The sequence below is a fragment of the Bufo gargarizans genome, chromosome 2 (assembly GCF_014858855.1).
Source record: "Bufo gargarizans isolate SCDJY-AF-19 chromosome 2, ASM1485885v1, whole genome shotgun sequence".
Lineage (NCBI taxonomy): Eukaryota > Metazoa > Chordata > Amphibia > Anura > Bufonidae > Bufo > Bufo gargarizans.
Genome location: NC_058081.1, coordinates 284,694,413 through 284,712,723, shown reverse-complemented (window position 1 = coordinate 284,712,723; position 18,311 = coordinate 284,694,413). Strand labels below are relative to the sequence as shown.

Sequence of the window (18,311 nt, the reverse complement as noted above, 5' to 3'; positions counted from 1 at the left end):
CAGCATATTCCCCCCAAGCTGACAAGTTACACTTATTATAAATTGTTACAACTTTGTGAGGTTACATTGTCCATACATATAACTTACATCAATTTAAACAGTATAACTTGGGGACAAACCTATCCAAAATTCACTTGAATAGGTTCAGGGGTTTAAAAGTTAGTATGGGCCATAATCCTGAGGCAAGAGGCCTTCAAACAGCCCCCTTCAAAACACCGTGGCAAGGTTGGTTCCGCCACATCTTGCCTTTTGCGACTTTTTGGGTTCAGTTGCACAAAAATTTTGTGACTTGATAAATTCCCCCATGGTGTTCCAACAAGATACTGACCACCCAAACACTGACCTGGATGCACAGCACAGCAGCCAAGAACCACCTTGGCTAAACTATAAGTCCAAGTTGAAAGAGCTTAGACATACCAGATGAGGATATTCAGCATCTATATGACCAATTTTTATGCCAGAGTGGCAGCCTGTATCACAGCAAGGGAAGATGCCACCTAGTATTAATGTGACCCTTAACATATGCCCTGCTGCATAACCCAAAATAAAGGCAACACCACTTGGTTGTGTCATCATTAGTCAAGCACAACTAGAAATGTATACTTCTCAGCTCAATCGAAATATGTTTTCTAGGTGTCCTTTTTTCATTTTCTGGTAGGGTATGTTACAAACTTTCTCCTACAGGCGTGTTATGATTTTTGGACATAGAAATAATATGTTTATACTTGTTTAGTTTTGATAAAGACGTATGTACTCAAAGAAAAACTTAAATAGAACATAGTACTATATCCAATAAAAAGACAAAGGAGGCAATAAATAGTCCCCTAAAGTTATTTTGCAAAGCAAATTGTTCTGGACGAGACAGAGAAATGTGATGAAATAAGATACTAAAATAACCAGTTCTGAAAAGATAATTATGGGCAATGTCTATTTTGTGCCTTCACAGTTGAGCTGCACGTACTAACTTTTCAGACGTACTAACTTTTCAGCCAATAATATGATGATTAGAGATGAGTGAATCGAAGTTGACAAAGTGGAATTCGATCCGAATTTCAGGAAAAATTTGATTCGCACCAAATCTGAATTTTCTCACGCTTCGTAGTAACAAATCATATTTTTTCCTAAAATATCTGCTTCACATGTTAGGACATGGAGCAAATAACTCTGGGAACGAGGGATTACCCACAATGCCATGCATGCAGCCGATGTCACATCCCTATAAATACCCTCAGCCAATTTTGGATTCTGCCATTTTCAATTGTGCTTAGTGCAGGGAGAGACTTCAGCAGGCGCTAGGGACAGTGTTTGAAAAGACTTTATTGTACTGAAAAAACTATTTATAAGTTCAGGGAAAGATTATTCAAGTTGTAGGGAAAGCATAGGCAGGCATCATCCACGCTATAAAAGGAGAGTGTTCAGGCTGGGTAATAGGAGCGATTCTATTACACCTTGCTGAACTTACTGGGGATCCAAATTGCTATTATACTGCTGCTTTTAGATTTGTACTAGATGATACCTCTGTAATTCCAGCAAACTTTGTTTGTTATTGGGGTGCAAGTGCTGTGTTGCATTGTGTATTTATAGGAAATATACGTATGTCATATTAACCATTCTGCAGTGCAGTTACATTGTTCTACAGCTTTTTTTGGGGGGTGTATAAGTGTAAAAAAAAAAGTACATCTTATTTGCTGTTCTGCAGTGCAGTTATTTTGTACTACAGTCTTTTTTGGGGTGTTTTAATAGTATAAAAAGTATATATTATTTGCTGTTCTGCGGTGCAGTTACATTGTACTTCAGCCTTCTTTGGGTTGCATTAGTGGAAAAAATAGGTACGTTTTATTTGCTGCTTTGCGGTCAAGTTACATTGTTCTACAGATTTTTTTGGGTTGTATTAGACTGTCCGATTCCCCGAAGACACCAGGTTAGCTGGAGAAACATGTCGGGGGACAGTCATTGAGGGTGTTTTTAGAGCAGGGGTGTAGCCTATTGATATCTAGTGTATTCACCATAATGCAGTGTATTCAGCAATAGGTGTATTCAGCCTAACACAAGTGTATTCAGCATAATAATGGAGTGTATATGGCATCAAGTGTATTCAGCCTAAACACAAGTGTATTCAGCAAAAGAATAGGGGGAGTCTGGAGCCAGCCCGTAGCTTCCAGCCAATATTGAATTACAGTCCAGATAGTGAACTGAGTGTAAATTGATCCATTAACAAAAATAGGCAACACAAATGATAGTTTTTAAATTGGTAGATTTAATGGTCAGTAATAATGATTCAGCAGTAATAAAAGTTAAATTTTATGGGAGTGAAAGACATATGTCAAATAAGGCAAAAACAGTATTAGGACTATAGTAAAATTATGAATTAAGTGCCTTTACATATTCAGGGTCAAATATTTTGTATTGGGTGCCAATGTTGGCACCACCTCCCTGCGTCAACACATGCAGCGTCAGCATAAAGTGGCCTGGGATAACCGTGGTTTCGATGTGGTGGTCCAGCCTGCCGCAGCAACCGCTACATCACCCAGTGGCACGCACTCATTTCATGCAGTCAAAGCTCCACCACCACAGCTGAAGGGAGCTGTCTGTCCTTCCCATCATCTGCTGGTCCTGATGCTCCTGCTTCTCCTCCTACTCCTCGTCAGTCATTCTGTGAGCAATCGATCACTGAAGCGATTGCCAAGAGACAACAGTATGCATGCACGCATCCAATGGCGCAGAAGCTGAACGTGCTCCTAGCCAAGTTGCTTTGCTGCAGTCCCTCCCTTTCCAAGTAGTAGACTCTGCACCTTTCAGAGAACTGATAGCTTGTACCGAGCAGAGGTGGAGAGTCCCAAGCCGTCACTTTTTTGCCAAAAAGGCAGTATCAGCCCTGCACAAATATGCAGAACAACTTGGCCAGGTGACGCCGTTTCTGCGTTCTCACGCAGTTGGTCCTGCAACAATGTCTGCCTTTGCCTCCTCATCCTCCACCATGTCCTCAGCCTTCACTGCAGGGACAATTCACAGTGCCCCACCAGCATACCACATGTGCAGGGCACAGCGGTGTCACGCTGTTCTGCACCTAGTTTGGCTGGGCGAACAGAGTCACACAGGGGAGGAACTGCTTCACATCCTTCATCAACAAATCGAATCCTGGCTTTCTCCTCGACAACTCAAAATCAGAACCATGGAGACCAACAAGGGGAAGAACATGGTGTCGGCGCTGTGTCAAGGAGGGCTGATTGTAAACTCTGATTGTAAAGCGGTTCCTGAAGTCTTCCGCCCAACTGCAATACATCCTAAAAACGGCCAGGAAACTTTGCATGCACTTCAGCTACTCGTACACCGCAAAGCACACCCTCCTTGAGCTGCTGCGGCAGAATGACATCCCCCAACATAGGCTTATATACGACATTTCCACCCGTTGGAATTCCACCCTACATATGTTGGACCGATTATATGAAAAGAGAAAAGCCATAAACGATTTTTGATGATACAGGACAGAGGTACTTCCCTGTGTAACTACGATGTTAGCCAGTGGCAGCTCATGTGGGACACCTGCTGTTTGCTCGGGCCCTTTGAGGAGGCCACTTTATTTGTCAGTCGCCAGGACTACGGGATGAACAACGTCATTCCACTGATTCATGTCCTGGAACAGATGCTGGTAAATCTGGCTGGCCAGGGGACAGGAGACGTGGCGACTACATCTCACGGCCACAAGAGCCCTGTGGGTGCTGAACTAGAAGAGGAGGACATTTGAGCACAAGCAATGTGTAGAGAAATGGGTGTTTTTTTCTACACAGGTGACAGGAGAGGAGGAGCAGGAGCAGCCAGAGGAGCAACAGGGTGATGAGGAAGAGGAGGCAGAGGACCCAGACACACCGTGGCATTATGCAGTGGAAATGGAGGCAGGGAGTCCCTCCGTGTGACTTGCGCAAATGGCCCGATGCATGCTCACTTGCTTGTGTAGCCGAATTGTCACCATTCGTCAGAGGGATGACTACTGGCTCTCCACCATGTTAGACCCTTGCTACCGGTCCAAAATGGGGGCCCTTTTTACACCCACTGAGAGGGAGGACAAACTGAACTAATATCGAGACTTCCTATGTAGTCAGTTGGCCACTGCCTATGTGCGCCATCGCCCAATCTTAAGCAGGTCTGCCCGGAGGGGCCCTCTGCGCTCACGTTCCACTGCCATGGCTGCTGGGGGGTGGGGGGGCAGGAGCAGGAGCAGGAGCAGTACCAGCTGATGAACAGTTTTCTTCAACCGCCTACTGAAGAAACTAATCACCAGCAGCAGCAGGTAGACATAGAGCAGAACCGGAACCAGCAGGTTGTGGCATACTTGGAGTGCACCCTGCCACCTCACATCGAAGATCCCCTGGACTACTGGAGAGCCAAACTTTATTTGTGGCCGCAACTGGCCAGTTTGCCCTGGACAAGCTTTCCTGGCCGGCCAGAAGTGTGGCATCAGAGCAGGTGTTTAGTGCGGCAGGGGCCATAGTTACCCCAAGGAGAACTCGCCTGTCCACCCAAAATGTTGAGAAACTGACCTTTGTGAAGATGAATCAGGCGTAGATCAACCAGGATTTTAAACACCAGTGCCTGATGCATCAGACTAACTCATCCATAGTGCCACACCTACACTTTGACAAAAGAGGCCTGTTTCTTCTGGCTACCTTCTTCAGCTACTATACTGAGCCATGTGAATAATCCCAAAGACTACCACCGTTGTTAAAATGGACGTGTGATGGCCGTTAAAAAAACAGCCGTCACTCGTTCACATGTAGCTTTGGATGACGAATGTAAACAATGAAGTTTTACCAGATTTTATGCGATTTTATATGCTTTTAACAAAGATTTTTTTGTGCGTATAAAATAAAACCTGACGGAAGGATCTTACACATTGCGGTGCTTCATTATCTGAGGTATTTTTTCCCTAATGTTATTAGATTAATTGAATTGGATCTGGGACATTGTGGATTTTACAGCTAACACCACATCAATTTGATGAGTAAATGCCTTCATGTGGAGTCAAGGTTTTTGTCTACAAAACGGCAAATACTTTTTGATGTTCTGATACCTCTTAAAGGAAACCTGTCACCTAGAAAATGCATATTAAACCTCCAGCAGTACCTTATTGCAGCCTGTAGCATGATTATAAAGGCGTCTGTGTCCTTTCTGTGCAATGCGGCAAAGGTCTAAAAAAATACTTTTATTTAACAGGCCACGCTATGTAAACGATACTCTTGAATTCAAGGGGCAGCGGCTTTCTCGCCTGGTCAAGCACGCCCCGCCCCCTTTACCTCCCCAAAGCGTTTGATTGATAGGATGCCCGATTCCTTCACTGCCGGTTGCTTGAATGTAGTCTCGCGCATGCCCAGGCTCTCGTGTGCCTGAGCATTGAGCTCATAGCGAAGTGGAACAGGCACAGCGCAGGCGCCGGTATTGAAGGGACGCGGCACACGCGCAAGACTACATTCATGCGTCCAGTAGTAATGGAAATCCTATCAATCAAACGCTAAGGGGAGGGAAAGGGGCGCACTCGACTTCAGACGAGGAAGCCGCTGCCCCCTTGACTTCAAGACTATCGTTTACATAGCGTGGCCTGTTGAAAAAAGTTTTGTTTTTTAGACCTTTGCCGCATTGCACAGAAAAGACACAGACACCTTTATAGTCATGCTACAGGCTGCAATAAGGTACTGCTGGAGGTTTAATATGCATTTTCTAGGTGACAGGTTCCCTTTAAACTTGCAGTTTACACTGTTATCATTGGAACTGAAGCAGCCCCTATGGTCTTGTTTATCAAATCTTAAAGTTAAGATAATCCTTTAATTAATACATTTGAAAACTGCACTGTGATAACTCTTGTACTGTTGTCCTACCAGGAAATCACTATTAGAACTGGTGATGGGCTGTCCATTCTGACTTCATATCCACCCATGAATATTGGTGGGCAGCACACCACAGTGGTGCTATTGTATAAATACAGCTTCAGGTTTAAGGATAAGGGCCTGGCAGTGGCACCTCTTATACATACAGTAATCTGAAATTGCAAGTTCAGTATAATTGTAATAAATATGAAATTATGAAATCTACCTGATAGCCCATAATTGTCTGACCAATCACTGGCTGCCAAATTATTTGAGCTTCAGAAGATGATTTAACTGAGGCTGTGACTTCTGTGGGTGATTCTGTTGGTGCTGAGTAGAAAACAAAGGAAAGTACAAATCAGATGCTTTCTGGCTCAAATGTTGTAAAGACATAAAAATAAATTTGACATTTTATTAATTTGGATTCTTTATTTACTCGGACCCTGAACCAGTAGCAGTAAACCTCAATTACATTCAATTGTCCTAGATTTTTATGTCATCAGGCCCTTATGGTTCTAAGTAACATTTGAATTATAATCTAGTATCTTGGGCTTTGTTCATGTTTATCTTGAGCTTTTATATCTGAAACCATGATGCAATGCCACATACATCAAGTGACGGATATCACCAGCAGCCTATGGACCTCATTGACTGGGGTGTGTCACGTACAGGTGGGGCTCCAATGTAAATGTGAACAAAGCCTTGCTATATCCTACATTTCTGTAAACATATTAACTCAGCTTCTTCTTTGTTAAATCAACAGTTGACTTAGCTCTCGAGCCATAAGACAGCAATACAAATCATGCATAGGGTAGCTCACCTTCATCTGCTGAATAAATAACAGCGGTACTGCTAAATGGACCATCTCCCATCTTATTGAAGGCTTTGACCTTTACTTGAAACTGTGTGGCAGGAGTGATGCTGTCATCTTTATGTATATATCTCCCACTTTCTGGGTTGGTTACTGTCACTTTCCTCCATTCTCTTTCATTAAAGGGCTTAAAGGCAATAATGTAGCCAAAATCATCACCATAATGGTATTCACGGGCTAAAGGCTGTGTAAAGAAAAATATACCGTTATAAAGATGATATACAATAAACTGTTAAAACTATCACCTGCACTAAATTATAGTTACTTTCTGTATTACATGTGTCAAACAGTGGAGTGCATGTCTGAGGTGGCACGCCGTAGGACTCTGCGTAAATACGTTGGACGCGTCCTTTGAAGATGTCACATGAAAGTGCCACTTACAGCCCACCAACTCCATAGTATTTGATATGCACCACATATCTTGTACGTCTGCTCATTGCCTCCTCTGTCCTGATGCCTACTCCATGGTTTAGCCACGGCCAGCCTACGGTTGTCTATGAGGATTTTTATTAGGCGTGAAACAACTCCCAAAGTGCATGCAATGGATGAAGTTGGGATATTGGATAAATATTTACTCACCACCCAGGTTACTGTTAATTCTCGATTGGTTCCTCCACCACCACCAACATCCGAAGGAGCAACAATGGGTGCTGTAGAACCAAAATATTTCAGTTAATTAAAGGGACTGTAATACACTCAGCACTGAAATTGCAACAGCAAGGACAAGCTATAAGGTTATGCAAATCAATGGGGTAGTAGATGTCAGTAAGATCTGCAGATAATCAGATTTTCAAGCACCCAGCTCCAATCTGTAGCATGTGGGAGGGGCATAAAAGCCAGACTGAAAGCAAAGTTTTTTTAGCTACATGGAAGCCTAAACCTCAGATCAAGTCATGTGGATAAATGTGTGATGCCTCTTGAGTAGTTAAACTGAGAGACCTTGGTTTATCACTCAGGCAGATAAATATGCTCCTAGGCAGAGATGTCCGCACTGTTCAACATTGTATGTCCCCATGGTTGGGAGAACAACGATGAACTTGAATGAAAGCAACAAGTGTACAGAGGTGAACCTTTGCATCAGGGGCGTCGCTAGGTTAAAACATTCGGGGCCTGGGCCCCGGATGTTTTGTCCCATGCCCCGAATGTCCTGCCTGCCTGCTAGATGCAACTGGATTGCCGTACACAGAACGGCAAATACAATTGAATCTTATACTGGGAACAGGCAAAGGACCTTTGGTGACATCACAGGTCATGTGATCAGCAAAACAGGCTGTGATAGGATGACCTGGATGATGTCACCATCCAGGTCATCCTATCACAGCCTGTTTTGCTGATCACATGGCCTGTGATGTCACCAAAGGTCTTTCGCCTCTTCCCAGTTCAGGATTGGACCGGAGTCAAGAGGAGAAGGAGCCTAATAGTGATGTCTGTACAGGCGAGGTAAGTGAAGGGAGAGGTAGAGAAATGCTGGGAGTTGTAGTTATTTAACTGGGATGTATTTTAGGGCTGAAGGGAGGGATGTTATTGACATGGAACTGTGTGCTTGAGGTGGCTGGGGGAGGGAGGGATGTTATTTACATGGGACTGTATGTTGAAAGTGGATGGTGGGGGGGAATGATGTTTATGTAAATGGGACTTAATGTTTAGGGTCCGTTCACACTTGCGTTTGGTGATCCGCTTGTGAGATCCGTTTCAGGTCTCTCACAAGCAGCCCCAAATGCATCAGTTTAACCCCAATGCATTCTGAATGGATGCGGATCCATTCAGAATGCATTCGTTCGGCTCCGTGCGGTCCCCCGTTCCATTTTGGAGGCGGACCTCAAAATGCTGCAAGCAGCGTTTTTTGTGTCCGCATGGCCTTGCGGAGCCAAACGCATCCGTCCTGACAATGTAAGTCAATAGGGACGGATCCCTTTGCATTGACACAAAATGGTGCAATTGTAAACGGATCCGTCCCCCATTGACTTTCAATGTAAGTCAGGACGGATCCGTATTGGGACTTAGAAATTAAAATCTAATACAAACAAATTGGTCCTGAACGGATGCATTCGTTTGTATTATATCGGTGCGGATCCGTCCTGTACAAGTACATGAACGCAAGTGTGAAAGTAGCCTTAGGGGGTGATGTTTACATGGGATTGTGCGTTGGAGGCGGCTGGGGAAGAGGTGATGTTATTTACATGGGACTGTATGGTGGAGGGAGGATTATAACTGCAGGGGGCACTGCAAATCCAGGGGACATTATAGGCGTTCTTATTACTACTGGGGGCTCTATAGGAGGGTCTTGTAGATCTGCCTTATTTCTACTAAGCGCACTATGGGGGCCTTATTACTACTGTGGGGTCTGTAGGGAGCTTTATTGCCACTGGGGGAACAATAGGGGGCCTTATTTCTACTAGGGACTCTGTGAGGGTATTATTAATATGGGAGGGCATTGTTGAGGAGCATTATCACGGTTGGGGCAGTGTTACAAATAAGGGCATTCTAGAAGGGAATTACTATTGGTGGGACTATGAGGAGCACTATTACTATGGGGGGCAGTAATGTTTCTTTAGGATAGTATTTGGGGGTATGAGGGGGGGGGGGGTTGAGGTTTTGTCATAGAAAGCAGCAGGATAACACTGTGGGGACTCCAGTTGGGGGATAATGATAGAAAGTGAGGAAGCTAAGATGTCTGTGTGTCACACTCTGCAGAGACGAGGCGGCTGAGAGAAGTTGTCCAGACCGAGAAGATGATGACAGAGAGGAGACGTCACCTGGAGGCCCTGGATGTGACAGGTAAGTGCCGCTGTATAGCAAGTACAGCATAGTGCGGCGGGGGGGGGGGGGGGGGGGCATATTTATTGGGGCTTGTGCCCCGGATCTTTTGAGACCCTAGCAACGCCCCTGCTTTGCATGAACAGACATACTGTCTGATTAGAAGAATGTACTGTAATGTTTGTTGATCCTGTGATTTCCATAATTCCACAATTTTTCCATCTTGGTGTTGCAATTTCAATGTTGAGGAGTATATATGAGAAATAAATCTACCATAACAAAGGTATGTACAAATGTTACCACATTATACTTACCAGCTCCTTCTGTTCTAATCATTGATGACGGCAGACTAGGTTCACCTGTACCTAATGTATTGGTTGCTATAACTTGAAATGTATAATCCATCCAAGGAATCAAATCTATCACCTTTGCTGACTCCATATTTCCTTCAATGTTGGGGATTTCTAAATTCAGATATGAAATATAAAAGTTATATATACATCTATTTAACATAATTATTCAGCTCACAACAGTTATTTTTATCCAAGCTATTCTAGGGTATTTTTCATGTGTCTTCCCTGAGATTTGTAAGTGATATTGATAAAAAGCTATCTCAGATGAAATGTGAAATAATTATTTAAAAGTGACCTCTCATAAGAGAATACAACTGACTACTTAAAGAGGATTTGTTGGCTCTCGTGTCATGTCTAAATTAGTAAGTACTTGTGCTCTCCATGACATAACAATGCTGAATAATCTTTTTTTATAACTTTGCTGCACCTCTGTTATGTCTCCTAAAATGAAAGAATAAAATGACAACTGAGATACCTAAGGTCCTAGTGACTGCCAACATGCCTTTTTACAGAAGTCACTAAGGGGTCTTAGGCTACGCTGCCGCATATCTACTGCGGCCTAGTCTAAGCTTTGCATGGGTTCTGCATCCACGACATCTACCGTAAGTGGTTTAGAGAGTGGGGGCTCCCTCTCTCAGGCATCAGCAGCCTGTGAAAGAGATTGCCTGCCCTCATTGTATGCTTATCAGGCTGCATCAGAGGCCCTGATAGTGCCTGTCGGTATTCCACTGTACTACATGTAGTACAGTGCACTGAAAAAGTCCCCTTGTGGGATTAATAAATAATAAAAATAAGAATTAAATAAAGTTTTATTAAATAAAAAAATTGCAAAAAAACCCCTGTACATATTTGGTATTGCCACATCCGTAACAACCTGCACTACACAATGGGTCAACTTTGAGCTTTAATTCAGTGGGTTGAACAAAATAATTGCATAAAAATGTGAGGAACTAAAGCATTTTTTAAACTCAATCCCTTCATTTCAGGGACTCCTCCTTTTTAATGCTCTGCCAGGCCTTTACTGCAGCGGATTTCAGTTGTTGTTTGTTTGTGGACCTTAATGTCTGAAGTTTAGTCTTTAACAAGTGAAATGCTCTATTGGGTTAAGATCAGGTGACTGACTTGGCCATTCAAGAATATTCCACTTCTTTGCTTTAATAAACTCCTGGGTTGCTTTGGCTTTATGTTTTGGGTCATTGTCCATCTATATTATGAAATGCCGACCAATTAATTTGGCTGCATTGGTTGGCTGCTGTGAATGGGTTTCTCTTCACCATGGTAACTACTCTGCGATCATCCACCACTGTTGTCTTCCATGGGCATCCAAGTCTTTTCGCATTGTTGAGGTCACCAGTGCCACTCCTAATAGTGTAGCAATTTCTCGGATGTTTTTTTTCTGTTTTCGCGGATGAAGGATGGCTTGTTTCACCTGCATGAAGAGCTCCTTTGACCGTACGTTTACTTCTCAGCAAAATCTTCAAAATGCAAGCACCACACCTCAAGTGAACTCCAGGCCTTTTATGTGCTTAAGTCACAATAGAAAGTTTCTATCACGTAGATATATAGTACTTGTGCTGCTGGTCCCAGAAGTGAAGTGGGTTGTATTCACACAGAGAAAACAGAAGTAGTATTGAAACCGCGCTGCTCATTCAAATAAGACCTTTTCTTTGGAAGAAAATATCCATGTGGTGAGACACAAGACAAAGATACTCTCGTTGTTTGTTCCACAAATCTCTAGAGGATTCTCTATAGAGTATCAAAAATCACACAATAGTGAAGTACCTCCGATGCATTTAAAATAAAGTGGTTTTATTATATACTCACGAGCATGTTAGATGTTCATGGAACAAACAACGAGAGTATCTTTGTCTTGTGTCTCGCCACGTGGATATTTGCACTGAAAGAAAAGGTCTTATTTGAATGAGCAGCACAGTTCCAATACTAATGAAGGAATTGCCCACATCTGCCCATGAAACAGCCTTTGAGTTAATTGTCCAATTACTTTTTGTCCCTTTAAAAACAGGGTGCCACATGTAAAGGAGCTGAAAATCCTAAATCTTCATCGAATTTTAATGTGGATACCCTCAAATGAAAACTAAAAGTCTGGACTTTATTTCCATGTCCGATATATAATTATAACTTGAATATGGTCACACAATTCAAAGATTTAGGGGGAAACTCACCAGCTGTTATTGGAGCCCAGCCCACTGTCCACCCCTCAGTGTAAATATGAACCCAAATAAAAAATGAAAAATGGCTGGCTCACAGTAATTTGCATTTAATTTTAATAGTCAATACAATAAAATCAAATACATAAGCTTCAAATTCACATAAAAATACCTATAAGTAAAAGTTTATTTTGTGTACGGTCCCTTCAAATGTGGAGCTCTCGCATGTAAAAAATATAAAATACAAAATAGCAGCTACCTTATAGTTTTTTTGTTCTGGGCGTGTGGTTTATAGTACCATTGGTTTTATACTCTGTGGTATAGACAAAAATAAAAAACATAATGCATGCAATAAAGAATGCATTATTTTTTCTATACCACTGAGGAAGGAACTGTATAGTTCCGAAACGCGTCTGGTTCGCAGCCACGGAACGGGCGGTGTGGACAGAGGCATATCAGTACCTAGGCAAAGGAAAAACTTCTAGAAGCTGTTGGCATCCCAGCAGGTCGAATACACATGCGCTGGGAGACACGCAGCAAGGAACGGCACAACTGAATTAACATCTCAAGAGACAAGCCGCAGAGAAAGCGGGCAGACCGGTCACGACCGCGAGTAACACAATGGCGAAATCAGTTGCGTAACTGACTGAATGTATGACTAACAAAGTACGTGTACACATGGTAACAACTAACCGCAGACTGTTCTAACCGCGATCTGTCTATGAACGCGGATACATTTAAACAAGTTAACAGAGTGTGTCATACGCATATTATTCATTAAGGTCACTGAATAACATAGATCACAGATTATAAAACCAATGGTAGTATAAACCATACGCCCAGAACAAAGAAACTATAAGGAAGCTGCTATTTTGTACTTTTTATTTTTTACATTCGAGAGCTCTGTCCATCAGTACACAAAATTAACTTATACTCAGGGCTTTTTTTCTGGCGGAACGCACCAGAACGGCGTCCCGCCACCTTTTGACATCGCAGCCTGCGATGTATCAGCGGGGAGGGACTGGGAGGAGGAGCTACTGTTATGGGGTGGGTGGTCTGTGGATGGCACTGTTTTGGGTCGGGGGGGTCTGTGGATGGCACTGTTATGGGGTGGGGGGGTCTGTGGATGGCACTGTTATGGGGTGGGGGGGTCTGTGGATGGCACTGTTATGGGGTGGGGGGGTCTGTGGATGGCACTGTTATAGGATGGGGGATCTGTGGATGCCATCCCCAGATCCCCCATAACAGTGCCATCCCCAGATCCCCCATTAACAGTGCCATCCCCAGATCCCCCATTAACAGTGTCATTCCCAGATCCCCCATTAACAGTGCCATCCCCATCTGGGGGGTTTCTTTGCTGGGCTGGACTTTTATAGCCCCCCCAAATTTTACTTGCATCCCTGTTCTCTAAAGTGGGGGGGGGGGGGGGGGTAGGGGGGGGCGTGGTGTGGTTTTAGGGGGCGGTCCTAGGGGTGGGTAGAGGCGTGGCCAGGGGAGGGGGGGTGAGTTCCACCACCTTTTCTCTGAGAAAAAAAGCCCTGCTTATAGGTATTTTTATGTGAATATTAGGTATTTTTATGTGAATGTGAAGCTTATGTATTTGATTTTATGATATGTATTAGCACAATTAAATGCAAATTACTGTGAGCCAGCCAATTTTTTATAACTGCAATATGTTTTACTAAACAGCTAATAAAAACTAAATTTGTGTCAGTGTCCAAATATATGTGGACCTAACTGTATATATATATATATATATATATATATATATATATATATGTATGACACAAAATTGGACTGCACTTTCCAAAGAGTCAACTAACTTTATTCACCCATAAAGTGGCACAGAGCGACGCTTCGGCTCATACATGAGCCTTTCTCAAGCGCTTGAGAAAAGCTCATGTATGAGCCGAAACGTTGCTCTGTGCCACTTTATGGGTGAATAATTTTATTGACTCTTTGGAAAGTCCTTCGGAGTGCAGTCCAATTTTTGTCTTATACAAGCGGGTAAGCACCTATTGCCATACTTGGGCTTTGCACCCTCTTTTTTCCCTTTTTTTCTTGGATGGTGCTGCTGGTGGTTTTTCTTTTGTATATATATATATATATATATATATATATATATATATATATATGTATATATATATATATATGTTATAATCACCCCCTTCCACTGAATAAAAATAAACGGACAAGAATAGGTGGACAAGGATAGGCATTTTCTATATAGTGCCGGCCGTGTGCCTTCCACATTTGTCCGATATCCATGTTTTACGGAGCCACAATTTGCAGACTTCAAAACACTTACGGTCGTGTGAATGCACCCCGAGTCTGCTGCATGCTTTCCTGGAGGCTATTACACAAAGGTCCTTCAGAATGATACCACACTGGAACCTGTTAATAACACCAGAGTTGCCAACAGTCCTGAATTTGCAGGACTATCCCAGATTTTTGGAGATAGTCTAGGCAAATTCTGTCCCGGGCTGAAAAAAAGTAGGGATTATGTAAGCCTCACCTGTAAGTTGGTGGACTGAGTTGGGTTTGGATGTTCTCAGTGACAAGGATTAGATGCTTTTAACTTACCAACTACAAAAACTTATCATTACCAAATAGTACTAAACAGCACATTCATGTGACACAAGTTAGAATTAAACAGCTGGTCCCAACATACCAGTTTTGACATCTTTCCACTCATCTGACAACGAGGTTTTAGCCTGAATAGTATACTTGGAAATTGGCTGGTGATTGTCTGAACCACCGCTCCATGTGAGTCTCAATGATGTATCTCTTATTTCTTCTGCTCTGACACCTCCTGGGGGACCAGGAGGACCTAAAGCAAATATATACAATATAAATATATATATACATAATATACTTAGATTTATGGATAAAGCAAACTCTGTATACTTTAGTCCCCTTTCAGACGTGCGAGTACCACACATCAGACTCGCAGCGCGAGTATTTGGCAGTTCCTGTCCTGACCTCCCAGCACTGACAGGGTCGCATAGCATTATATTGATTTATGTTGCTATGTAACCCTTACAGTTCTGGAATGTATTCGATAACATTGACAACATTATGTCAGCCGTTACCCAATACATTCCAGAACTGTAAGGGTTACATAGCATCATAAATTGATATAATGCTATGTGACCCCGTCAGTGCTGGGAGGTCAGGACGGGAGCTGCTGCACACTCACGCTGCAAGGCCGAAGTTTGAAACGTGCTCGTCTAAAAGGAGCCTATTGTAGAGTGCTAAAATGTATGATCTTAAAATGTATCTTTTCTTTTGCACAATCAACATAATAAAACATACTGTATGAATTAAGGTCAGAACTGTATTTCCTCTGGAGTAGCAAGTTGAAAGAGAACCTGTCACCAGAAAGTGTGATGCAATCTGAAGGCAGCATGTTATAGAACTGGAGGAGATGAGCAGATTAATATAGTTTTGTGGGAAAAGATTCAGTAAAACTTGTAATTTATACATTTTTCTGAACTTAAAATTGCCACCATGTACAACTATCACTGACTGACAGCTATTTCTGTATACACACATACACAGAGAATGCTGTCAATCACTGATAACACCTCCCCGTGTACAACTATCAGTGACTGACAACTATGTATCTATACACACTTACACAGAGAATGCTATCAACCACTGATAACTCCTGCCCTGTACAACTATCAGTGACTGACAGCTATCTATGTATACACACTTACACAAAGAAAGCTATCATTCATTGATAATACCTCCCCATATACAGTTATAAGTGACTGGCAGCTATCTATGTATACAAACTTACACAGATAATACTATCAATCACTGATAACACCTCCTCTGTGTACAACTAATAGTGACTGACAGATATCTTTGTATACACGCTTACACAGAGAATGCAATCACTGATAACACCTCCCACATGTACAACTATCAGTGACTGACAGATATCTATGTATACACACTTATACAGAGAATGCTATCAATGAAAACTCATCCCCTGTGTACAACTATCAGTCACTGACAGCTATCTATGTATACACACTTACACAGACAATGCTATCAATCACTGATAACACCTCCCCGTGTACAGCTATCAATGACTGACAGCTATCTATGTATACACACTTACACAGAGAATGCTATCAATCACTGATAAAACCTACCCTGTGTACAGCTATCAGTGACTGACAGCTATCTATGTATACACACTTACACAGAGAATGCTATCATTCACTGATAACACCTCCCCCAAATAAAATAAAACACACAGTGGGCATAACAAAAGACAATTAAATGGATGATCATTCATCTGACAGATATCCTACAGAACTTCAAGGGCAGAAGGTTGTGGTGCCCATTCTGAAACCATTGTCTTGGTCATCATGATAGTCTATCCCACCCTCTCTCTTTCCTAATGTCAGTAGTATTCTTGGCAATGGAGAAGACATTAAATAGATGTTCCTGCAGTATAAATCCAAATATAGATATAATTGTGGTCGATAACTGCTTTTTATTCATTTAGGGTTAAAAATCATGTTTTCAATTAGTCTTCAATAAAAATGTTTAGCTGTTTCTGAGATACTGTACAAGAGTTAAAAAATGCAATCTGTGACTTTGGTTTCTTTGAATCCCACCAGCTGACGTAGAGCTCTTATCTCTCGACCTTCTGACCTCATAAATACTAATTACAGCTCAATTGTTGTTAAACTGATAAGAATATGGCTTAAATAGGTGTTTATGAGGTCAGGAGGTCAAAGATAACACATAAGCCATCAGCTGATGGGATATAAAGAAACCATCACAGAAAAAGTCACCCCCGAAGGTGTACATTACTTTAAAAAATGTGCTCATCTTTAGGATCAGTGCTTCAGAATAAAGTAGGTAAGCAGATGCTGGTGAGGGAAGTCACCGGATGAGCTGCTCATTTCATTCACATAGATGTTGTTGATGTATATTAGAGGTGTCAGCACACTCTTAGCTTAATGGTAGATGAGGATGTTAGAGCAGAAAATAGCTATGCAGTATTGTCGAAAAAACTCTCGAATTTGCAGGGACTGTCCCTAATTTTCAGAGGATGAACTGGGCAAGGTTTATATAAGCCCACCAGAAGTGGGCAGTGCTATGTTGGTTTTGCGATTCCTGGGGCAGGGCTTACATATGCCGAATTTAACAACTACAATATTAGTATGCCTTTAGCTCTGGACTCATATCTAATATAATACATAGCAGAACAACCCTACCTACTGGGGGAATAATGCCTACACATTTACACTATATGCATTAATGGTCCCATTAGGCACAATCAGGGCATTCCAATCAACATCTAGCCACAAATTAATGAGAAATATACTGTCTAAAGTACCTGATGATAAAAGTTCTTACCTCTGACAACCAGATCAGCTGAGGCTGAGGAGTTGTCGACAATGCTTTGTGCAGTACAAGTATATCTCCCAGCATGCTTCAGCTGAACACTTTTGATAATAAGTTCACATTTATCATTATCAGTGCTCTGTTAAGAAAGGAAAATAATAGTGAAATTAATAACACTTGCAATTTTTTCAGTATAGTGATGTTATAGGCATTTTACTCATTTACATTAATGGAAATAACAATAGAAATTAAAACACACTGATGACCCATCTTTAGTATAGGCTGATCAGTGGTGGTATAACCCTTGAACCCTCACCTACAGCTAAACATCATACACCATGAACTCTTGGTTCTGATCACACATTCATGGTATACCCTATAGATATGTCAATCAATGGATTTTCCAGCATTTTTCCTAGAAAACTATTTTAATAGCACCTTCCATAATATTAGAATACATTTTTGTGAAACAATAAATGAAGTTGATATAGAATACATGTTCCAGTTCCCGCAGTGTTTACATCCGGCACGGCATGGCCACGATCACATGCTCCGCTGCAGCCAATGCCTGGCTTAAGGCTAGGTCTACACGACGACATTTGTCGCGCGACATTTTGTAGCACCAATGTCGCGCGACAATTTTTATAATGGCAGTCTATGGTGTCGCACTGCAACATGCGATATGCTGCGACTGCAACGCGACAGTCGCTAAAAATCTATTCAAGATGAATTTTTCTGCGACTGTTGCGTCGCAGTCGCAGCATGTCGCATGTTGCAGTGCGACACCATAGACTACCATTATAAAATCTGTCGCGCGACATTGGTGCTACAAAATGTTGCGCAACAAATGTTGCAGTGTAGTTCTGCCCTATCTGTCGCGCGACTTATTGTCGCGCAACAAATGTCGTTGTGTAGACCTAGCCTTAGTGGT

At 42.2% G+C, this 18,311-nt stretch overlaps 1 protein-coding gene across 1 annotated transcript in view; it reads right to left on the bottom strand.

Moving 5' to 3' along the window:
* Positions 1-18,311, bottom strand: part of CNTN1 (contactin 1) — a 219,067-nt gene that overhangs the window by 15,759 nt on the left and 184,997 nt on the right. The window contains exons 15-20 of the mRNA XM_044277039.1: positions 17,393-17,519; positions 14,679-14,837; positions 9,801-9,950; positions 7,309-7,379; positions 6,679-6,913; positions 6,085-6,188 (exon numbers count right to left, since the gene is read on the bottom strand). Coding sequence (XP_044132974.1) covers positions 6,085-6,188; positions 6,679-6,913; positions 7,309-7,379; positions 9,801-9,950; positions 14,679-14,837; positions 17,393-17,519 — 846 coding nt within the window. The remainder of the gene's footprint in view (positions 1-6,084; positions 6,189-6,678; positions 6,914-7,308; positions 7,380-9,800; positions 9,951-14,678; positions 14,838-17,392; positions 17,520-18,311) is intronic.